The sequence below is a fragment of the Scomber japonicus genome, chromosome 12, assembly GCF_027409825.1.
Source record: "Scomber japonicus isolate fScoJap1 chromosome 12, fScoJap1.pri, whole genome shotgun sequence".
In the NCBI taxonomy this organism is placed as follows: Eukaryota; Metazoa; Chordata; class Actinopteri; order Scombriformes; family Scombridae; genus Scomber; species Scomber japonicus.
In genome coordinates this window covers 9,639,355-9,664,867 of record NC_070589.1, presented here as the reverse complement: position 1 = coordinate 9,664,867, position 25,513 = coordinate 9,639,355, and the positions used below count along the sequence as shown (strand labels likewise).

Sequence of the window (25,513 nt, the reverse complement as noted above, 5' to 3'; positions counted from 1 at the left end):
ATGGGCCCCTCATAAATACGTTATCACTCAGATGGCAAACACTGAAGGCTCCGTTGAATCCATCTGAGCTGAGTGAGTGAGGAAAAAGTGTGTATGTGTGTGTATGTAGGAGGACATTGGGGTGTATTAGTGTATTAGGGGGAAAGTAATGGGGTGCTATAAGAAGTTCTCAGCCTGTGAATTTTAATACCTTTCAGAGTCGGGTGAATGTACGCAGACACACACACACACACACGTACACACACTCCTGCTGCCTGTACTTGCATGCATGTAGTTGTGCACTGCTCTGACTCTTTCATTCATCTCTTTTTCTGTCAAGCACACACACACACAAAAAGTTGAGTGGCTTTTTCTTCCACATCGTGACCGGCGTTTCTCTATTGACACATTTTAATATTTCATCATTTGTCTATTTTTAGATATCCATCGAAGGCATGCGCACTCTGCAACACACACACACACACAGATATTCACAGCTGCATGCACAGTCCTGAATAGCCGTGTACATCGTAGTCACACGTGCACACAGATTAACATGCACACTGGTGAGCATCACTAGCATGAAGCAGCCTGACGCATGAAGACACAGTGTACTTTGCTGCTGTGTCGCACTAATCTGCTCAGCAGCTTCAGTAAAGCAATGGATTCTGCTGCTTTGTGTGTGTGTGTGTGTGTGTGTGCGCATGTGTAGCAGGTGTATGAGTACATATCTTGTCTTATTGTCATATGTACCGTAAGTGTGTAAAATGCTTCTTTAAATCTGAGTATGTGTTTTCCTGACTTACGTCCACACGCTTGTATGCCAGATGGGAAATTTAAACAGACTGCTGTTAAAAAAAAAAAAATGTAACAAATGCCAGTTGAGCGGCTGCTGGCAGATGGTAGCAGATTTACCACTCCAATGTATTAGTAAGTTCCAAAATTGAAAAGCATGCTTCTCTTTTCTAGCCAACGAGCAACGATTTAGCCTGATGAATTGTCGCTAGCAGAAATTAATCAGCTAATTAAGCTAACACCATGACCTGATTTAAAAACACTGTCACGCATTGACCATCAGACTTACGCAACTGACAGCACAGCACAACAGCGGCAGTGAGTTAGTCAGCAAGAAATATACACAAATCTATTATATCGTAATGTATTCCCATGTATGCATCATGAAATAAACGCTCCCACTAGCTTGATTACGACTACTAGCGTTCTGTGTGCTAACAGGGCTAAAGGTCAGTAGCGTAGGTTTGCCAGTGTATCCACTAGTCACGATAACTACTTCTGTTGGACGATATATTGTCTCAGAAATAATTGCAATAAACGATATTATTGTTACTTGAAGGTTATACCACTATTATTCCCAGCAATAGGTTTTTACGTTAGTGTGCCTATACGAAATTATGAATCTGAGTACTTCAATGCTGAAATCTAGTAATATGACATCATTTTACATTTTACAGTGTTGCCAATGAATCAAATGAAAACACTGCTTCACCACAGCTGGCTCACATCAGTGCAGCTATGAGCTCAGCACACTGAGTTAGCTAAGGCTGTTTCTCAGGTGGAGCAGGGTTGGATGAGATATAGAACATTTTAAATATAAAAACAGGCATTATTCTAATAATCATTTCCTGTCCTGATCCACCCATTTATATACTTGTTCTTGATGCATTCTTGGTTTTCATAGCACTGTCAATCTAACTCATCTAGTGCAGGTGGCTGATTCTTGACTTAATCCATGGCTAACTGGTGTAAAAATGCAGGAAATCTGTTTTAAATTGCATTTCTAGGGGAGACATCAGACTCCAAACTCTCCCAAACTCTTACTGAAACCAACATATGGAGAAATCCAAAAAGCCTGACAGGCCTGCCGTGTCTAGTTGCGGTTGCTAGGCTTTAATTGGACTATCACTGTTTTATGCAGACTCTCTCTCTCTACTGCTTCTTTCACCCACTCTGTCTCTAGCTCACATCTCCTTTTCCTTCTGTCTCTCGCTTGCATGTTTGTTCTTATTTTATTTTTTTTTGGTGGTGGTGGTTTTGTGGACTAGTCGGGTGGTCGGTTACATAACTATTATTTAAACTTCAAACATATCAAACACAATTACATTCCTAGTTCTGCATGCATATGTGTGTCTCTGTGCACGAACATGTGTATAAACAGACTATGCTAGGTGCCCTGTTTGCTTTCCTGCATATTTCTCCATGCATCAGTGTGATTAGGTCTATATACTCATGCATGCTTGGCTATGTGTGCACACTGATGCCTTTATGTGCCTGTGCTGTTTACTTTCATGTACGTGTGTGAGTGTGCTTCCCCTCTGCACTGTGAACAGCAGGCCAGCTGACACCTCAGTGAGGATGGATTAGCATATCAAACTACTGGCACGGCTCTGCATGTCTCCTGACAGCTACCTCACTCCCATGGGGTCGGCTAGAGAAAAGACATGGGTATCATCCCCGTGACCAAATGAAAAAAGATGAGAGAGGAGCAGAGAGGCACGGGGAGTTGCTCAAGGTTCTCACTGAGAGCTCTTAGGAAACAACTGCTTTGCACTCTGGAATTAAAAGATGACTCCATCTGTGTTTTTTCCCCCCCTCGGTTGTTCAAATGGAAACGCCCACTCAACCGTTAGCAGAAAGCAGTGACATGGGTTAGAGCAGTGATGCCCCCCCCCCCCCCCCCCCCTCCGCGCCCCAACTCACACTTCACTCGAAGGTATCTTCCTAACATACTTAGTTGCTGTATGTTAGAGGACAAAAAAAATGTGCAGGTATACTATGAATAAATATAAATGCACCGAGATGAATAACACTCATTTAGCAGGCTAGGGGGTTCATATTGGTCAACGTCATCATGCAGAAACCCGCGTCAGGTCATGTAGGGAAAACCTTTTTTGAAGGGGTTGGGAAACTGGCATTTTGTCACTAAAACATACGTGCTTTGACCAAAGTATGAATTTTCGGATTTGAATACACATGGAACAAAGATGTACAGCTACAGAACTATATAAAAACCTCAAATAAGTAAATGATGGATCGACTCAAAAACAACAAAACAACACCAGTATGTTCTTAATGTCAAACACTTATCTTTTTTAAAGCTGCAAATCAATGCCAATCAGTGTTTCTATGTAATAATGGATTAAATTATATAATGTTAGCAATAGTGAACTAACTAAGAATAATCACCTGACTCTGCAGTCCCCCTCTGCTCTATGAAGCTTTTTTGTGTCTTTTAGCTCATAGTTTCCTTTTTTCTGTTCTAGTTGACATTTACTGCTCTCATTTATTCTGTGAGCCAGGTTTGAGACTGAAACAAAGCAAGATTGGGTGTCAATGCTTTAACTCCAAATTAGTACTGTTGTTACTGTGTAAAGAGGCAACATGCTCACTTGTCAGCATAATGTCTTTATATGCTGATGATATGTGGTTTTTAGCTTGCTGCACTGCCCCCTAATGGCCAGACAACCCAATCACTAGTTGGCGATTACACACCAAATTAACAACATAAAATTGTAATAAGCTCAGTTAATATATTGCTGGTATACAGTACTTATTTAGATTATATTCAGTTATGACAGCTGTTGCATTTATTCTCTACATGCTCAGTGTCTGAAAGCACAAACCAGGCAATCACCCTTTCAAACTAAAGGATAAAGAACCTAAGAATCTGTACGTTGAGAGTAGACTGATGAACAGTTAGAAAAGTGTAATCAATAGAAAATCCAAATAAAAGATGTAATCATCCTAGACATACTGATAAGTGACCTACTTCTTAGGGATTACCAATCTTATACTTAAAATCATTTTATTTTGACAAGTAGCACTTCAAGAGAAAATGGTGATGAAAGACAAAATCTTTTTTGGCAATTGGGTATAACATACCAATTGGGACAAGTACTTTAGTAAAAAATTTTCTCACAGACTTGATTAAATTAAAGAAGAGCTAAAAAACAGAACCCCTGTTATCTTCTTTTTGGCATTTATTAAAGGAAGGACTACGCACATTCCTTTCAGTGCTATGTTGCTCACTATGGTCTTACAGCTAGATCAGGCTGGTTCTGTGAAGTGTGTTAAGCTTAGTGAATCACACATATTCAACAGGTTAATCAGCCAAAGCCTGGATACCCACTCTGAAGAATATACATTCTCTCTGCTCTTTGATTGCATCTTAGATATTCTCTTCCAAGCGATCCTCCCTGGTTAAATACTGGTTCAATCTGCTATAAAAAAAACTTCTTAAATCATAAAGTCAGTCTTACTATCTCCTGTAGCCGCATCCTGTGAGTCCAAGATGCCTGATTCCTGGAGCGATCTGATACAAGAGTCCACCAACTCCAAGCCTGTTGTCAGCTCTTCCTCTATGTCCTTCTGTCCGTCTGCATGGGCACAAACACACAAAACAGGAAACAAACAGATATCAGTGGAGAGAAAGACGCAGCTTCTTCTTCTGCTACCTCCATACTAATGTCAGAATTAACTCACTGGGTGGGCCTGGGGCAAAAATGAGCTACGGTCCAACATTGACCCCTCATTCCTCCTGGAGTCCATCCATTATGTACTCATTCACCTTCAAGTACTAAAATGTGCAGTGCTCACACAGCAGACTACACTTGGCAGCTTAATTATATTTTGCCTGGAGCTCCAGATACCAACCATGACTTTTATGGTAGAATACTACTTCGCCTCAGGTTTGCGATATGTCAAATTAATTTGCGATAATTGGATGAAAGACACATTTTTCAGGAATATATACCTCAATAAACTAAAATTGGGTCAAAAAAAAAGAAAAAAGTATATACTGAAAGAAAAAAAAAGAGCAAACCTAACTGTACTCACATTATCAAGAAGTCTTTTAAGCACAGAAATGCATTCATTTATTTGGAGGGCAAAAGCTCCAGAAGTGGCACTTGAATAGACATTCTCTTCTGTGTGTTCACATACACAACACAGATTGCAGTGTGTTTAAAATCTATCCCATGACATAAATACATTGACACACAAATTGATGGCATTTCTGAGTTCACTATCTTTATTTTAAAAGAATATATGGCAGTACCATTAGTCTGTAAATGTAGACAAGCGAGAAAAACCGCCAAAGGTTTAAAATGTTAAAACTGTATTTTTACACAAGCCCCTCTAGAATATGATGTGGTATGTGGTTAGAGTTAGTGCCTCGAGGTCCTCATCATTTCATTTATATTGTGGTTTAGTGGCACACATTCCCAAACATATGACACACTGACTGACACAGTGAACCTGGGGCTTTCGAGGCCCCTGGAGGTCTAAAGCCCCAGGCTGTTCCCTGCTTTGCCTGCTTGGTATTCCAGCCATGGCCACAGACTACCACATAAACACGTTTTTATGGTTCGCTCTCGTTTATCCTCAAACATGGAATAACTCAAACGGTTAAATTGGATCTTGTAGGTTAAAATTGTTATTCAGCTGCTGATTATCAGCTAAAAATGGCCACACTCACGTCACATCACGGAGCAGTATGCAAGAGTAAACCCCAGGTCAAGGGTAAAAACCTAACTGATAATCTAGCAAACAAATCATGTGGGCTTGAGGTCTATGAGGCGCTGCCCTAAAGTCAGATACCCGGCTGTTTGTCTGTCACAGAAAGGCTGATAACAAGCCCAGTGTCTTCAATTTGGAGAGGCCTGCCAAGGGGGATAAAACCTAACAAATGAGTCTTAGGAGCAACATTAATCTCTTATCAAGAGAGAGAGAGAGTGTGAGAGAGAGAGAAAGTGTTATAGTAGAGGCCTTAGTGAGTGGATTTAGGTGTCCAATTTTATTGACTTTAACTGACGCAATTGCAGACTGATGATGCTAGTGGTAAAACATTCCAGTGCCGTCAGCAGCATTACAGTGGATTTACTCTCAGCCTCACGCAAGACCAAACTCATCTTTAAACCTGTTTGATCCAGAAGTGATGGGTTTTTAATGGTACATTAATGGTACTTTTTCATGATAGAGTATTAAAATTGAGTCTCTCGTTCAGCGCAGCAGATGGATAAAGACCCACAGCAGATACTTTAAAAGCCTCGAAACATTTTGACCGACAAACCTTTTGGCTTTCTTGTATTAGTCAACTCTTTGTTGACAAAGGTCGCCGACCTTGCACTCAGATAATCAATCTATTCTTGACGCAGCGTACCACTCAACATGACTGACAAAGACTGCCTGACTGAGAGAGTAAGAACCAAGTGTCATGAATGAATGGTTGATGTTTTTCTCGACTAAAATGCTGTCAAAGATGTAGTCGAGCCCAGAGGTGTCTTGATTTGACTTTTAAATCTTTTAAAAAGGCCTCACGCTCATTGATTCTCGCTGTCCTTTATAGAAAAAAAAACTCCCATCTGGCTCTCCAAACTGGTTCAACTAAATGCTGAGAATTATTTGCAAATGCTTTTTTGACCTTTACTCAGCTGTCAGAAGGGGCGATGCACGCTTCAGAAGCTACAGAGAAAGGGCTTTTTTATGTTTCGACGAGGCTCTTTCTGTGCAGGGAGAGAGTTTGATTGGCTATTTTAACTACAGCAGCCACCGTAGTTGTTGTACAGGATTGAATCAATATATTGTAAATGTGCGATAGGGGATTTTTTACAATGCCTACCGATGTAATAAGCAGAGTCAGCAATGTACTGTGCTGGAATGCAAACAATAGAGGACTAGACAAAATGTATGAGAGGGTTTTAGAGGAAATATTACCTTGGTTGTTCCAGCGAAATTTCTCATCTGCTGAGCTGCAAGAGACAAACAACAGAAAGCAAACAGGGTTAGAAATGTGAGCAAGAAACACATTTTGCAGCATGTTTTGTTGTGTTTGTTGGTGCCTCAGCTTGTCAGTCTTTCACCGTAACAGTGCTGCCATTACCCTCACATGCCTTAAGCCATCTTTTTCCCCATCAATCTCCACCTTACAGTATTGTCTAATAAAACTGGAACAAACTGGTTTGAAGAGTTTTCTATCACAGTGTAGCTGAAGGATGAGAAACTGTAGTGTACTGTGGTTTGGGGAAATTCTCTAGGACTTTGGATAACATCAGAGCCGATGAGATACAATACAAGATACATTGTTGTCAGACTAAAAAAATGAGGCTGTTTTTTTTGCTGTTTCTTTTGGGGAAACAAGGATTTCTTCCAACAACGGCGTTATCCTTATCCTGTCATAGAAAAGATTTCATGGAGCACAAAGGGATTTGAGATTTTTTTTTAAAAAAACGTCTCTAAAAGAGCAATGAGAGGCTGCTTAGGAAGAGAAAACATCAGTGTAAATTGGGCTGGAAAAGCATCTTAACTCTGGGAATATGACAGCGTGCTAAAACAGACCACAATACATGAAGAAAAACTACACACACACACACACACACACACACACACACACACACACACACACACACACACACACACACACACACACACACACACACACACACACACACACACACACTCTACAGAGTCTCAACAGAAGGTGTAGATGGCCCTTTCAGTTTAAACCAGTTTCTATGAGCAAGGGATCAATCAGTTCAGGTCCTGTAATGAAGCTCATGTGATATCTTCAGAGACAGACAGATAAAAGCAGGGATAGCTGCATATTTTAGCCCTGCAGCAGAGGAATCATTATGGGTGTGGATCTATTGTCGCCAGCAGTCAAACAAACCCTCACTATGATTAACCATGTTTACCTTGGTTAGACGGATGACTTTTGCTTTCAGTTTTGTTTAAATTACACACATATATATCTGTTTTGTACAGAGGTGCAGATATATGTAAAGTTGACATCAAGGTTTGCATCAATATTTTTTGTCAGCGATGTTATCTCACAACTTTGCATCTAATTAGTTGCTTTAGATACAGGCCCACTGTGGATTTTGATATTCCAGGACCGTGAGGATCGTGCTGTTGTACCATTCTGGGTGTATTTCAAGGTGTGTCATCATTGTCTGCACCTCGCAATTGTCTACATGTAAGTGTTAAGAAAGGAGGCAACAGGTAGTGCATTTCAGATGATCAAACAGCACTTTGAAGATGTCTGTTGGTTTAAGTAACTAAGATTTATGTCCAACTTGTAATACCAATTGTCAAGAATACACTAAAAATAAAAGAATGAACTGCAGAAAGTGTTAAATTGCCCTTAGCACTAAACTAACTAATTTTAAGGGGAGTTCTGTATAGCTTATTGCCTCTTTTTGGTGTTGCTATTTGTAAGTGTTTATGAGTTGTAACATCTATATAATTAAGTCATTCATTATATTTTGCCGTTGGTCAGGAACTCTGTCAGAATAATAAATGATACTTTGGAGTGGATTGTATTCACAAGCATACCCAATTCCAGTCTCTAGCAGAGTTAATGTTTTTTACACACCAGAATCTGTGGAAAGTTAAGACATTAATTCATGTCAGTCATCATAAGTAAGAAAGTAAGTCTATAGAAGCAAAACCCCGAATAGTATTGAATTGAAGGGTTGGTTTTAATGCTTATAGATTAGTCTTTTCATTTGTAACAGGAAGATTTTATCATTTTCTCATTTATTGTCAGTAAGATTTAATATAACTCTAACGATTGACAAACTATGCACTACAAACAAGACCCTTCTCTATGCCTACCAATGTGCTGTCCATCTTTGTTTAGCTCGACTCGCTGGGGCTATTCGCAGCTAATTCAATACTGCAGATCATTCCTAACATGCTAACATTAGCATTACCCTGTTACAGCCTGTATAATGACACAAGCTGACCTGAGGCACCGTCCAGAACAGATAATTAGCTGCCAGTAAGTATGGTACAAGTACAAGTCAATGCAGCATGACCTTACATGATGACCCACACACTTGATCATACACTCGTACAGAGTTTGTGGCACTGTGTTGTGTTCAGTGCTCCTCTGATGAGCGTGGGGCACTTGATTTGAGATGTCCTGGAAAGTAAGGCGTCCACTTTTGGGGCCCTTTAAATCAAACGGACTCAAGTGGATGGAGTGTTGTATTTGAATGCATCTCATATGTGCGCCCACCTCAACCTTTAGATGACCAAACACTTGTTATTAAGATGGTGCTACTCAGAGGTTGGTTACATGCACTACCTGGGAGCCTAAGAAGTGGACTACTAGAAATAAATGATGTTGAAACAGTGAGGCTCTTCAATTGAGATAAAAAGGCTCTAGTCTAATCCAACGAGTGGCAAAAACAAATCTGCCGCAATGAATGGCATTATAGGCCTAAGTGAACTAAATGATGAAGCATTTTTAAAAGACATGAGAGTGATATCATTCTTCTCATTTTGCCACAAATACCATAGGCTATTTTGGCCATCATCTATATACCCTGACAATTATTATTTTTCATCTTCCTGACCGGATGTGTGAGATTTGCCATGGTACGTTTTTAAAATTGATGGCATAACCTTTGCTTGACTCAGCAAACACAAAAAAGTTTGATCCCTCATTTCTTTGGCTTGTCCTTCATATATTAGGCCATGCCAGTTTTCGCCTTAGTCTCAACCATTCTTTTCATGGACTGCCAATTCTTTCCTTGGGTGGTAATGAGCTTGGCAGGCAGTGCAAATGTCATCAATAAAAGGCTTGAGTATAAATATCTTATCACAGTGTGGTGAGAGGAAGAGATGAGGAGACCAAGGAATTTGTTTAGTTCCCCAACTTAAATGACAACCTATTTGTACTTCTTGCCCATTTCCTCCTTTTTTGCTGCGTACATGTTGGTGTTTTTGCAGAATGAAATACAGCTGGAAAAGCTCCATCGGTCCAAATAGTGTCTTCAACTTTAAATAAGAAGTTGATGGCTTGGTTTATGTTTAGTGTTTGCTTATTTTTTCCCGACAAAACTCAAAATCAAATCAAAATCTCAGCTCATGTCTTCTCATGTCTCTCTTCCTGCTTCTCTGCTCTGCATGTGCTCTGCTTGGTTGGCCCCCCTCCCGTCTCTGAAATGTCCAGACATTTTTTCGTCACGTGGCAAAAGACAACGAAGATATAAAATAAATGCAACATCTGCCCCATCCCATCTTTTTTCCAATCTCTTTTACGCATGGCTAAATATGATCTTTATATCAAATTTATATCATCCTGTCTCTATTTTTACTTGGTCTATCAACATCAAACAAAAACTAGCATGGAGTTCCAAGCCAGTACTTTAGACGGAAGTTGACGGCGATGCTCAGTATGACTATTTTTATACTGCAACTTCCTGAAGCGGACACCATTTCCTCAGTAATGAAAAAAAAACAGCTGTGATATAAATGTATCATCCTTGGTGTTTTTTGAATATGATTACCAGGTAGAAATATTCTCTATCTCAATATACTGCATGATTAAAAATATTGTAGATGTTAAACATTTAGGTATGAAATCCTCTATATCTGTAACCTAAAGCCTTCATGGATAAACCTAGCAATGAATGCTTTTCACTCCCTGCGGACACAGAACAGATGCTATTAAATCATCCCATTGATTACCTACACTCTGTGTGTGTGTGTGTGTGTGTGTATGTGTGTGACGGATTGCAGAGGGGAGCCAAGCGGTACATGTTAATGGGACCCTCTGTCATCACAGCAGATTCCTCATTTATCAGACCAAAGAATACCCACAGAAATAAATACACACACACACACACACACACACATAAATAAACACACACACACACACACACATATACACGCATGTTACATAAAGAAGGGGCACACACATGCAGAACCCTGGTGTCTTGGAGCGTGGAGTGTGTTTACATCAAATGAACACCTTAGATAGAGCACTATGATGAGGATTATTATCACTAGTGTGGGTTCAGACAGCCAGTACTGATGACAGAGGCTGAGTCAATGTTTTCTTAAAGGGCAGACTGGCCCTCACATTCTTTTCCTGCACTTACCGGTGTCAAAACGTTGCCTCTCTACTCTTGAAAAAGCCGAAGTAGAGGTGAATGTGTGTTATTTACCAATGCCCTGGATGTGATGTAGGTAAAACTAAATTCAAGCTGAGTGCTCGCATAGAAACCTCACCGCAAACTGTGAGGGAACAGGCCAAGTGGTGTTATCATCAAGTGGTCACATTGGCAGGGGCGAGAGCTGGAATATAAAACAGTCCGGAGACCTTTAGGTTTCTTTTTTTTTTGGGCTGAGGGAAAATACAAGACTTTGTTCATATTATCGAGAGGATCGAAACACACGAGAGCAGACAGATTGGGATCAGATAATGCTACAGAGAGAAGAGAAGAAAAGAAAAAGGAAAAGAAGATGAAAGAAAAGACCACAGAAGAAGAACAGAATTGGATTAGGACATAACAGAGTAGAGGAGAACAGGCTAAACGAGACTAGACTAGAGGAGAACAATCCTTAATCCAACACAACTGAATTGGATTGTGAATCAGAGTCACTGTGATCACACAAAGCTCACATTTCTTTTCCTTGTGTCTGGCCTTCAGCTCTAAAGAAGGTCAGTCTATTGCTTTAAGACTATTAATTAGTCAATGAATCAATCACGGACACTGACAGAGAATTAATCACCACCAATTTATGATATTCAATTAACATCAGTCTTGTTTATCAAGTAACCAGACTGGGAGTCGACAGTCATTAGCAGCTGTTCGAGGCTGTAGGCTACCTGCCTTTATTCTGACAATGATAATGCTAGCATGCTGGTGTGTAGCTGTTATAATACCACACTGACCCTTTGTGGTAACATTTGCTAAATAGTACTTAACACAAGGTACTGTACATCTGAGGCTGTTGGATGATGGTATTAAGACATTAAAGATATATCATCCAGGAACCATGAACGTCTGTACAATACTTATTCGTCTAATTTCGTCTGGGAGATGATTCAAAGTCATTAGGATTCATCCTCGTTTGCTGTCTTTTCTGTGTTTTATATGGAATATTTTATTACTAAATGAAAGTACTTTAAAGACATTGCTTGAGGCTCTTGGAAATGGTGATATGGTTGTTCATTAATTGGGTGGTTTTGGTATTGATTCTCCAACTTAAAAAATAATGGCTGACCTGCACTATTACCCTCCTTTACCTCTCCTCGGTCTCGCCACCTCCTCTTTGCCCACACAAGCTATCCCTACTCCTCCGGGCCACCAGGTATATCTAATCACACCTCAGTATCTGAAACAGCTCATTGACCTCTTGGCCCAGGAAACACAGAGAGTTAGTGTTTTTCCCCCATTGGATCTCCACAGTGCATCAATGCAATGTGACAGTATAATTAGTGGGCCGAGAGGAAACTAATTGACATTGTGATCAACTCGCCTGCTGCAGGTCGAGGCACGGCACGGCACTTCATCACCGCTAACGATATAATGTCCTGTGCATGTGTGAGCGTGGCTTAGTTTGTGTGTATACAAGGTGGCATGTTGGGTCTGGTGTGTGCTATGTTTCAGAGCTCAGACATTTGAGAATAGCTGGAGACCATGACAGCGCTTCAGATATAGAAAAGCAACCTGAATGTATTATTTTGTATTCATTCACCACGAAATCCAAACATGTCAGGTAGCTAATCCTAAATAATGTTCTCCCAGTTGAAGGACTGTTTGTTTATCACATGTACAAGACAGTGTGGCTCCTTGATATTACTGGATTATTTCAAAATGCCTCCAGCAAAGACTGACCTCGCCAAATTAGGATCATATCTAGCTTCAACTTTCTAGGGTTAAAGTCAAACTGAGAGATAGGAACCTCTCAATTCATGTTTTTCGCCCAAATCCATTAATGCTGGGTATTTGATAACTTATATTTTCCTAAATGGCACAACTCCCAATCCATATTCACTGATTGAGCCCATGGGTGGATCCATCATGTTGACGATGTTTCTATCATGCAACTGGCACGAAATTAGAATATACAAATATCCAAGGTTGCTGAAGATGCCAACAAGAATGTGTACCATGAGAGACTACAAGCTTTGGGAGCTTCTGTCGGTGAAGGCCAACGTTGAAATCGTCAGACTGATTCAAGGAACAGTAAGAGTCGGTTGTTATTGACCAAATTACGAACCAGTTTCGTGTTCGCACATACTTTCTGCGTCATGTGCTGCCTCCTGCTCACCCTACCCAGGCGCCACCCCTCACCTGAACCAAACAGAGTATTGGTCAGTAGGTAAGAAAGTGTCATGGATATAGACAATCGCCTGATGTCTGAAAGGGCAAATTTCGGACAATGTTGTGACTTGGTTCTCCAGACATTTTTGAGGCTTCGTGTGTGTTCCTTAGTGTGGACAGAGATCTTTATAGAAACAACCTGAAAATGTGGTTGTGTTGTTTTGAACTATACAATGAGTTCAGATTTAGCTGGTTTAGTGTAAATGTATTTTAAGTCTAATGTGCTGAGGGTAACAGAAAAAGCAAAACAGCAAAACACACTCTTAAGTATATTTTGCTAACTTTTACTGGCTTTCCTAGTATAAATTGCCCAGAGAGATCAGCAACAGAAGCTTATAGTTTAAACAGCAGCATTGTTATACAGGACAGCAAACGTCTGTTGAGCTCCACCAAGTAAAGGTGTCTAAAATAAAACCTAATGCTACTTAACAAAAAATTGGGTCCATTACACTAGATGACACATTGTCTCACACTGACTGCTTCCATTTTTGGGCCATATTACAAATCTTTACAACTAACACGTCAATATGAGGGTACATTTGGAGCTGTGATTCAAATCAAGTAAATAGCAAGTTGGGTAAAAGCTCTCCATTGTTAAGCCATACTTAAGCCTAGTTATGAGTATTTTAGTTAGAAGCAGCACTTGGTGAAGCTGTTATTTTCAGTGGGATAAAAGAGCAGATGGGAAGCATAATGCTGTGTAATTTCAAATAATGATCACGACTGTTGTACATTCTGACCTGATATTTTCAACTGCTCTAAAGAGCGCATATGGACTATTTGGTGCTATTTCTAGAGGAAAATCGGTACAAATCAAACCACTACTCTCTGATCACCTCATTGCACTGACTGGTCTGTTAAATGAAGGGACTGGGAAAAAAAGAAAAAATGGAGAAAAACAAGGTTAGAGATAGGGATGGAGGGAATATGATCCACAAACAGGGAGGGAGAGAGAGAACAAAAAAAATACATAGAGAGGTAGAGAGTGAGGGTGGGAATACAATACAAAAGAGAGAGGGAGGGATAACAGATGAAAGACAGAAAGGGATACACAGAATAGGAGAGTCAGAATATGACAGAGAGAGAAAGAGGAGAGAGCTCGGTTAAATCCAATGAGGGGGCTTAAAAGAGCGAATGCCAGAGATAGAAATGAAAATCCTGTAATTTTATCCACCCAATAAACACATTCTGAACCCAGTCCACATAATCCATCTATTTCCATGCCCTGCATATTATCTGTTATCTCTGCTGACCACAATGGCCAGTCCTCTTGTAGACAGAGCTGTTAGATAATAGTGCCACCCACCCAAAAAAAAAACAGAGAAAGAAAAGCAAAGGCCTTTTAGCTCTTGGAAACTATCAGACAATAGTGCTGTTGCTGCTTATGTCGACGCTAATTTAGATTCAGAAGATAAAGCTGCAGTGTGGTTGTTAATTTCAGGGCCACTTTAAAGATTTGACAAAAAAGGCAACATGAACCTAGTGGCTTTTATTAAAAAAAGACAAAGTGAATGATCCTATTTTCTATACATTAATCAGAGGTTGTCATAGTTACCTTTAGCTGCTTTATTCACATCCCATCCCAATTTGACCACTACACTCTCATCACAACTCCTGACGCTGCACTTTTGAGAAGCTTATAGGCATCTAAATAAAGTTTAAATTAGCATAAAAATGTTTTATATGCTCAACAGTTTTTCCGCCCCAATAAGAGAGAAGTACAGACTGGCTTTGTTATTCCCAAAAGCCTCATTGATATTCATTCCCTTCAATTGCCTGACCATCAATCACTGCTGCTTGACTTTGCTTTGCACATACTCAGACAACACTCGGATGCTAATATTCATTTGTAATGCTAAATGAGGTAGATTGTGATGCTGTACAAAAAGAAGAGGATCAACCTGAATAAATAAGTAGAGGAAAAATAACAAAGGCTGATGCTTTAATACTTCAGTTTCTATCTTTTTATTGTTGTTGTTTGTTTTACTTTTTATTTGCTCTCATCCACATATCCTTAAGGATTAGGAAATTTTCTTTGTAATGACAAATATTACACTTCGCCAAGTCTGTGTTGGAAAACTTGACTCCAATTTCACTTTGAAATTATTTTGTTGTCCAACTTACATTTTTGCTTTTGCACTTAATAGGGAAAAGCATCTATTGATTGTTTATGTATGAATCAGGACACTATTGGAAGCAGAACTTAACCAGATGAAAATTATAAACACACTAATACAGTTAACATGGTAGCAAACAACTGCCCAATTACATAACCAGAAAATATGGAGCACATTAGCATTCACCTTAACAGTTTCTGAGGAATATAGCTAGGTCTTTAGCTTCTAAATGCTCTACTCTGTTCACTAGCTAGTTGCTAACTTTGTGTGTCTACTGTTGTTGTTTCTGGGAAGGAAGGGTACAGTGAATTATCAGAGCATTTCCACTGAAAACACATTCCTGCTGCTTCTTGAAATGAGATTGAGGAGAACAGTAAGACTTTACCACACAGTACATTTGTCGGCTGTAAATCTAAAACATGAGTTTAAACTGTCTATAAAGCTCTAGGGAGTTTGTGGGTACAAGTGGCCACTGTCAAAATACACTTAATAATGTGGCCCATTATACATACAAAATATTTTTGGTGTAGCTTTAAACATATAGACCTGTTTCCTAAGAGCGTTTCTACAAACTATCTTAATCTCTACACATTTTTGTGATCACAAGGCTGAGTTGAAGCAGTTCTGGTCCTCTTCATATAACTGATACACACTGCAAAAGCAGCTTTAATGAGTAACACTACTTATATGTTATTTCTTTGCAAAGCACGTTTCAGCAGGAATGACCTTGGTGGGAATCTGTACATTCGCCATACTCAATCCAAGTGTTAGTCACGTTCAGTGTGCCTCCCAATATCTATTACCGTCTTCATTAATGAACATCAGACTGCTCACATACCCTTTGCTACTGGGCCCACTCTCACAGTTATAAGCTAATATTCCATGATTATCTAGAATCCAAATGTTCAATTTATAAATTTCCACATGTAATTTAGGCTACATGACATATTACATGTACAATAATGATAAGGTAGATAAGCCAAATACTGCTCAGGAGAAACCTGAATATGAGTTAGGGAGCTGATAAAAGCAGGAATCCTGAGATGTATAAACTCTGTTGCTATGGTAATATCGGCAGTATTCTGTTTCTACAAGTGCAGATGGATAAACATGAACAAGATAAGATCCCAAATATGACCCTTAACTAGGGCTGATGTTATGAATATTACAAGTATGCACACTGTGAACTGGTAGAAAGCCAGACTGCCACAGAGAGCAGTGTGTAAATATCACAACTTGCATTCCTACAATGGGGACAAGTGTGGCTGTCAAAAGCTCCAGAAAAAAAAATCATGGAACGCAACACAAGGCAGGCAAGCTGAATTACTTCAAAAGAGACCTATAATTCACTGGCTGATCCCAGTCGGAGCTGCAACTATATCGCATTGCTTGGCTGTAAACCACATAAGTGATACAATTGATAGTCGTCTCTAAAACCATGGCAACCTTATGTCTAATTCTCCACCGTACAGTCTCAAATGACTGCATGTTTAGTGTTTGATATGGCCCAAACTTTCACAGCTTTTGTCAAGTTATTAGGTGCTTTAGGATAGCAAGGGGTTACCAAAGACAAGCTAATAAGTAGGAGCTAAATTTACTGAGTACCTTTGTGATAAAGAGACCACACAATTAGTCCCTGGTACACTTTGATGTATGTCTTTCAATACTTGTCATTTGTCTGTTATTTGTAGCATTGCTTTTGCATAATTTCCTGGGTTTGTTTGTGCTTAGCTTAGTTGAATTTACATCTGCATTTATGATTTAATCAAGACAGATTTAATTTCACTAAATGCTTATTGACTGAAGTCCTGAGTTTCTTCAGTTATTACCTTGTTGTGTTACTTACCATATTCACCATGTCTACCATGAGATGAGATTAAAGGGGGAGGCACTGAACCATTTCATGCTTTTAAGCTCTCAACCCTAACCCTAACCCATTTATTAGAGCAAGTATGGAGAGATTTATTGTAGTGAGCAAGGTTTATATAACTAAATTAACTAACTACGTGCTATATTAATTAAATCATATTAGGCTATTAACCATTTCATTTACTGTAACTTATCACTAAATCCACTTTTTTCCAGTTTGTCTTTTTCATTTAGTAAATTACATGCATATATCAAATGATTTTGGTCCCAAGTTTTCATTGGCTTTTTGCCAGAGAAAATTAAGTAATGTAAGTTAAAAACCCAGACTCCCCATTGCATTTCCACTCCATGCCTCCAACGCCTGCTTAACAAGACATAAAAAAACAGAAATTAACTCAGTGTGGAGAGCTGGGAATTGTAGAGAGATCCAAAGCATTAAGCCAAAAATAGTAGTTAAAGTGCAGTGCTGGTGTGCAGTGGTAAAACAGGTGTTTGAATTCAATTAAATCCATACCACTCTGACATAACCTCTTCTATCCTCTGTCATGTTATTCTCCATCGGCTCAGCCACATCTAAAACCTTGCTAACACTTGCTAGTCAAACAACTACAGCTCTGGACCACCATCCTGGCTGTCAGTGAAGGTGTAAGACAGTCTTTTATTTCAACTGACTATTCAGTTAGAAAAGGTTTGGTCACTTGCAGCACTGGAGTCACTGCTCTCTGCATCCGACATGGTTTAAATGTCTAAAGGGGCTAAAACAGGTGTTAGGTAACTCTTTAAAATACAATCCACTCTATTAAACTTTGAGATAAGATTAGAGCAGGGTCATAGTAGCTTCCTCTACTGTATGGTACAGATTGCTGGTAGAGATTGAATGTAGATTGTTGCCTCTGTGGTAGAGCTAATGTCACAGGTCAATAATCATATAAGTTAAGGTCAATAAGATGCTGAAGTAAAAGCTTGCTGTCTTAAAGCATTGGTAAAACAATTCAGCAAGAACCTATTACAGCACAGAAATCCAGTAATGAAGGCAGACCTCCAATCAGTCTCTCAAGAGAAATAAACAAGTCCACATGGAGCACTTGATTTTAAAGGTGGGCCTTGAACAACATTCATACTACTGGAAACGTGATACTGGACCTGTGAGAACATCAAGACAACGTGAAACATTTCACATTGTAGTTCTTAAAAGAATACAGATGAACAAACATGACCAAACTAGATGCTAAGTCCAGGGATGCAGCTATTATTGAAATGTGATGATAGCATGAATTTCTTGCTGCAATGGGTGGCAGTCAGACAGCCAGTCAGCCAGCCAGGGGAAAAGCTCTGGCAGATCCCAGGACGGCTATTGTGGACCTTTAATTACAGTCTGAGCTACAAGATGGAAGACCCTAGTGTGCTCTGTAACTACGTGCTTTATCTCGCCCGGTCACCTGAGTTTTACCTAATTACGCATTATGTTGGAACAATAGTTAACTGCTGCTTGCTTTGTCTGGGCTCTATCTAGTTCAGCTGTATCTCATATCTCAAGGGATGAGAGAATTCAACGGGTTGAAAATGTCAACAGCCTTGGGAGACCGTTGAACATTGCTGCTCAGAGAGGGGCCATGGAGTGCATAATGCATGGCAGGATGGCGTAATGAGAAGGGAGACAATCTTTCAATGAAATGTTCAAGCTTTTGTGCCAGAAGGTATGTGCCTTGCTGGAGTGTCCTTGAGCATTCATCTGAATTCCAAAAGCCAGAGCTCTGGACTGTGTATGTGGAAAGCAAAAATAGGTGCTTAACTCCTGTCTTGTCGTTAGATTTGACCACAGAGTGAAATCAGATTTCTCTTGGGACAGTTCTCAACAGAAAAAGACAGCACTGATTGTTTGGTCAAGCAGTTGTGTTTTCCTGACAAGGGCCTCCTGTGGCCAAATGAATAATGGAAAGAACTATAGATGTAGGAGGGCAATGTTAAAGCAATGCAGGGCCTGTAGGGAGGTGGTTGGGGTTGATAGCTGAGTATAAAACATCTATGACTCACATCAGAGACTGCTGTATACTTTTCTGTCTCCAGCCAAAAGTCAATCCCGGGTTCTTTTAAACCATGACCACAATCACAGTTTTGATTGCCTAACCTTAAACATAACCTTTATTTTGGTGATAAAATTCTCCGAGTTATTATTTTTAGCAGGGAGGATGTACAGCATAGAAATTCTTGGTGAGATCTGATCGTCAGAAAAGAGGGGAACACAAATGGGGTGAGAGGTGTTCTGCTGTTACGTCTGTACTTGACGTTTCTGTCTGTCAGCACCAATGTCAGCCAAGTCACATTTCTTGTGCACGATGAGCACAAACAGTCTCTCTCAGGTAAAGGAGAAACAGAAAACTGCACCACAGCAATTCAACCTTGTGTGGTTGTGTGTGGCAAATGCAAATAAAATAATGCCAGTTTCCAGCAGTGCTGCAGCAGATTGCAATCACCTAAGAAAATAACACTAACTGAATACAGAGCTCTGAGTCTGGCTGCGGCCGATAATGTTTTTAGTGAAATTCGGCTCATTTTTAATAAAAAAAGCTCAGCGTGAGCTGCCAAACTGGAGCTAGGACAGTGAAGGTGAAGGGAGATATCAGTCTCGTCTGGGTCTGATGTACAGGAATTCAGGCGAGGTGGAGTAGTGCTTCATTTTCCTCCCCTCTGCCATCAGGAGAGAGGGAGAAACACGAGACCCTTTGAAGCGAGTGATTAAAGCGCAGCAGGATGTGGTGCAGCTCGCCATCTCTGTTACCCCGTCCACATGCTCCAAACAAATGGTTGGCGAGAGAGAGAGGCAGGCAGAGACAGAGGGGGAGAGAGAGAAGCAGAAGTCTCCTGTGACCCAATAAATTGGTCAGATTGACTTCCTAGTCTGCCAGCGTGGGAGGCGGCCATTTTGACTCGGGGCCAGGAGTTAAATGAGAGGCGAGGAGGAAGACATGTTGGGTCTCTGCATGAGACCGGCCAGTCTTTCCAGAACCGTTCTGCGAATCGCCCAGAGACAGATAACGCCTCTGGAGGTATCTGTAGACATATTTCTGGTGGCAGATAAATAAACCACATGCTAAAACCGCTGATCAGTCAGGATTTCGCCTGAAGAGACGTATGAAGAGAAGTTACTTGACAAATGTGATGTCAGAAATGATTGGCTGTGATATATCTCTCTCATGGTTGCCGTAGAGGCATTTGAGCCCTCCTTCGAACAGAATGAAAAACGAGCCTTTTGCACGACTACAAAGAGTCTCAGAGAGCAGCGCTTCACAACTTCACAGACTGGCGTGTTCAGTCATCTTTTTCAGCCGCGCACCGTACAAACAAAAGCTGATGTGTACTGACTTCAGTAGGGCAACGTTCTCCACATCTCCTCCCCTCCTATTCCTGTTATCAAGGGCCGAAATATTGAGCCTGTCAAGAGCTATAAATAAGCGTGACTGTCAATAGACAAAACCTCCCTTTGGGATAACTGCTCGGAGGCCATTTATTAAAAAGACAGCAGTGCTTTTCTTTTTGCAGGCATTGAGGTTTTGTTTTATATCGGGCCAAGTATTTCAACTCTGTTACAAATCATTGACGTAACAAATTCTGACACAGTCTCTTATCAACCGGGTTTAGAAGCAAAAAGTCTACTTTAAGGAAAGGAAAATTATTCCCAAGCTGCTGAAACAAGGTACACAGTTTTACATTCCTGCTGGGAATTCGTGTCCCCCAATGCTATAGAGCTCCTGCTCAGACAAGTTGCCCTCGAAAACCGATACGTGACTCAGTCTTGGTGCCAAAATACTGTGTATAGCCTAACTGTTAAGGCTTTAGTAGATTGACAAGTCAAAGCTGTGGCCACCAACCCTCTAGCTGGCCGGTAAGGCTGATGTAATGTCAAATCAATTTGGCTCTGGACTTGGCCTGTTGCACACACGCATTTGCTTCCGCACACGTCTCCTTATCAGCATCGATCGGGTCCGACTGAGCCACTTTAGTGGATGGCAGACTTCCAGAGCTAAATGAAGGAAAACATCAGTTTGTAGCGAAAATAGCCGGCCTTCTATTTTTTCAGTCTTATTGTGCTGCTGCGGCTGACTCCCAGGTGTGCTCGGCTTTGAAAACTGTCGCAATTGCAATTTAACAAATTAAGTTTTCGCCATCAACGGTTCATCTCGCAGAGTGGTGTATGATTTTCTCATTCCCTCCCATTGTCCAAAAGTGTGACAGACGCAGTTTGAATTGGCAGGAGTCGCTTTACTTTGTATTGTAAAAACCGAGCTGTCCTCACAAGTTTGCCTCTAAATATCCTGGCTGTCTATGCGAGGCAGCCAGAGTACGTGTTTATGATCATAAAATGCATTAAATTAAAGTCAAAATTACAGCAGATTACAGCTTTTTATTCAGTGGATACCAACTGAGAGTGGAGCTGAATACATTTACACTCCAAATAATGCATCAACACAATGAAAGAGACAGAAACTCAGAGAGACATATTTCCTGCTGTCAATTTCGGTAGGCAGAGAAGTGCCAAAGTTTTAATTGAACAAACAGGGATATATATCTTGGACATTCAAAGTGGGGATGGGACATCATTTTTGTTGCAGCTTGATCATTTGGCTGATGAAATGAGTGTTTTACATGAACATAGACATCTAGTGCAGCTGAGATGGAGATGAGGTATCACTAAACAAATACCATGTAAATGACATGAATCAGTGATGATTGGATCTCTGATTCACTAGATAGACTGCAAGGAAGACTGCTTGCACAGATGTTTGTTGTCTTTCAATACAAACATAAATAATGTTATTACAGTTAATGGTTTGCTGTATATGCGCCTAAGTATGTGTATATGTATATAAGTGTATTGATACTCAATCAGCTTTAAGGGGGACCTTAGAACTTGTATAAATAACTTAGAATGGTGGATTTCTTGTTATGTGAGGATTTTAGTGTTTCTTTTAGATCCAATGGAAACTCACATACAGCACCAGCCTGTGTATGGACTGTCATGAGAAATAAACTGTTATAATCGTTCTACAGTTTTTGTAATTAAATATGCTTTGCACAACACATCCCATTGATTTAGACAATCAAATCAGATTGAACACCTCTTGATATAATGCAATCCAATACATCCTTCACACTAATTACAGCCTCCATAGAGTTATATAGAATACAGTCATTACCACAGATTTGAATCAAGATCTCAGTGCTTAGTGTAATTAGCCTTTATGAGAACACTAAACCAAAGACAAAAGTCACACTTTTTACAGTGATAAAAAGGCATTCGTCAATACTTTAAAATTACCAAGAAAAATTACCTACACTATTTAAATGTAAGGCAAAAATAACAAATATAGTAAAATGTATATCATATTTTACCGTAGCAGTTTTGCTGCATTTTTTCAGTCTACTCATATACTGTATTTAAGCTTGTGTGCTTCATAGCAGGCTTCTTTAAAGTCAACACGCACAATATGCTTCTGTGTGTCTGTGTGTGTGTGTGTCTGTGTGTGTGTGTGTGTGTGCTAAGAAGGTTTTCATCGGGGCTTAGCTCTGACAGTCCTGTCTCCGTTGTGCTGGCAGATCAATAATATACTCGCAGATGACTGTACGAACACTGGGAGCCAGTTAGCGCACGCACACACACACACACAGCCGAGTGTGACAGACAGAGGCTGTCTGTGGCGGTGGAGGATATTAGGCTTATTAACAGTGTCTGGGTCTCCAAGTGACTCATGCTAGCTCAGTGTGTGTTTGCAGGGCGGCAGGTTAAAAGAGCTTAACATGAGAATGCACCCCCTCCTTCTCCTCTCTCCCTCCTTCTAGCCTCCTGGCACATCTTGTTATTTCCTCACTTCCTCCCTCCCTCCCTCCCTCCGTCCCTCCCTCCCCCTCTCACCCATCCCTCTTACTTGCATCAATGTTACCTCCCCATTTCCTTCACTGTCCTCCTTTCAACCCTCTGTCCTCTTTTTTTCCTCCATGTTCCTCCCGGAGGTTTCCTTCTCATGTCCTATATGAAAAAAGCCACAATTTGTCCAACCTTATATTCGTGACAGCTTTGGAAAGATTTTTATCAAAATGACTTACTCCTGGAAATATGGAAGCCAACGAGGGGACTCTGTACTGTAGCTGAAAACTGTGCTTGACTTGACAAGGCAGAAAACTAAAATAGCCTGCTCTAGTACTGTTTTTAGCTTAAAATGAAATGTGTAAAACATTTACTCCAGTATATTGTTTTTTAAATGCATTTTGCATGCATCATGTGTCATTATGGCCCAAATTAACTGTGGGCCTCTATTGACCTAGTCTGATACCACTTAATCGCTGAGATCACTTAAGCACTGCCTACATCTCTAATTTAGCAACTCAAACAGGTCTGGTGTTTATTGTGCTTATTGAGGACTGATTCCCCAGTTGGAAAAACAATCCACCAATCAGAGCCGAGCTAGCGAACTAATTTGCTAACATTGTTTTATTGCTGGCTGACAACTTTTGACTGTATTATTACAATATTATCATTATAGACCATGCTGGATGTGAAAAATGTTACAACACATTGATGATTAAAAAAATTCAGTTTACATAAGAAAATTGTGCTTTTTTTAACTTCACTATCAGAAGCTTTTCAAAATCTGACCAATTAGAAGTTATGTTTGCAGAGTTTATTATTTTTCCCTCACAATCACTGATTAAATGATTCAACACACAGTGACAAGACACTACTTTGACAACACTAAATCACTGAATATTTTTACTCATTTCTCAAGAACAGTTGTGTTGTGTGTTTCTTTACTAATTACCTTTTCAGTAGTAGCTAAGCTAGCAAGGCTAATACTTTGGATGAAGGACTGTTCTCCATTATAAATCAAACAATAAAATAATCCTCTATTGACACTAGGCTTGAGTAGTATCATGGTATTATAATATACCAGGTATGGTTTTCAATACTGTCAAAAATACATGTGATTTGTATTGAGGTGATTTATTGTAGTGTATAGTACCCACCACCAGAGGTCAGTCTCACCTGGTGGAACAGGCAGCTGAGCTAAAAGGTTGCGAGTTCTAGTGTGGAGATAACGTTACAGGACTAGTAAAAAAAAAAAAAAAGCAACATTCCTCTGCTTCTGTTTGGGACTACTTTGGGTTTAGTCCCGATGATGAAGGTGAAGGTAAAGGTAAAGGCTGCTGAGCAAAACTTTGGAGAAGCAGCTGAGATTGTCACTTAAATGACAATAGCTAGTCAACCGTAAGTTTGAGTCACTAGTCACTAGCTTTGGGGCTAACCTCCTTCACTTCACTGTAGTGGCAAACAAGACACAGGAACTTGGTTTGGGTCTTGAGGATTTGTCGCATTTATTCACCAACAAATCGCCTAAACTCTACACACATTGCACTGCTATCTTCATAGCTATGCTGCTAACTTCATACTCACTGCTACGTTGCCAGCCTCACCATCAAACGCTTTCTTTCTTTCTCTCGACCACACACTTACTACCCACACAACCTACACACTGAGCTATGTCTTAAAGGAGATATGCTTTTTGTATAGCACATTTTAGGGTAACACTTACTATGAAGCCCAAAAAAATTCCCTGATGTTCCACCCACACACACGCTGAATACCGACATATACCGTAATACTCCTTTGAAATGATAGTAAGCTATGAAGGTATGAAAAATAGATACCGCCCAAGCCTAATTTTCACCCATGCAGCTGAAATCACAGTGTGTGAAATTGAATTGAGTCTTGTGCTAGATAAAAAGCTGGCGCCATATTATTGTACACATGTCTGGAACAAACAGAAATACTTTTCCAGACACTTGAGTAATTCTAGTACTTTTTGGAAACCTGGAACTGATGAAGCAAATTCATTTCAGCTACATTTCCAAACATCTTCTACATTTCTCTTTCCAAAGCTGTCTCACTCTCTTCCACCTGATCAACAGGGAGATCACACCAGATGCTGACCTTCTCCATTTTTTCTCTTCCTCTGCTCCACATTTCGCTTGCTGGATCGATAAGCAGAGTTCAGTATGGATCATGCCAAATGTTAAGAGTTTAAAATGTAACGTGCACCGTCCTTCCTATTTCCTCTCCCTCGCAGATCAATAGCAAAAACACACAAATGAATCTACCGCTGCCATCGTCAAGAAGTCCGTCTTCTATGGATCAATGAGGGTTTCAAAATTAACACCATGATCAACAACAATCATAATCATTGTCTTCCAATATTTCTGAATAAGTGCTGAGTGTAAATGAGAGTAGATAGTGAGCTATTTAATATAAAATACCTCTAATGTCAGAAAGAAATGTAAAGATGACAGATTATTCATTGACACACGATTTAACACCAGGATTAGCTTGGCCATTATCCAGATTTTTCTTTCTTTTTT

The 25,513-nt window shown here is 40.0% G+C and overlaps 1 protein-coding gene across 2 annotated transcripts in view; it reads right to left on the bottom strand.

Moving 5' to 3' along the window:
• ctnnd2b (catenin (cadherin-associated protein), delta 2b) overlaps positions 1 to 25,513 on the bottom strand; it is a 131,941-nt gene that overhangs the window by 71,632 nt on the left and 34,796 nt on the right. For both annotated transcript variants that reach the window (XM_053330349.1, XM_053330350.1), the window contains exons 3-4: positions 6,712 to 6,746; positions 4,257 to 4,373 (exon numbers count right to left, since the gene is read on the bottom strand). In XM_053330349.1, the coding sequence (XP_053186324.1) occupies positions 4,257 to 4,373; positions 6,712 to 6,746 (152 nt within the window). The remainder of the gene's footprint in view (positions 1 to 4,256; positions 4,374 to 6,711; positions 6,747 to 25,513) is intronic.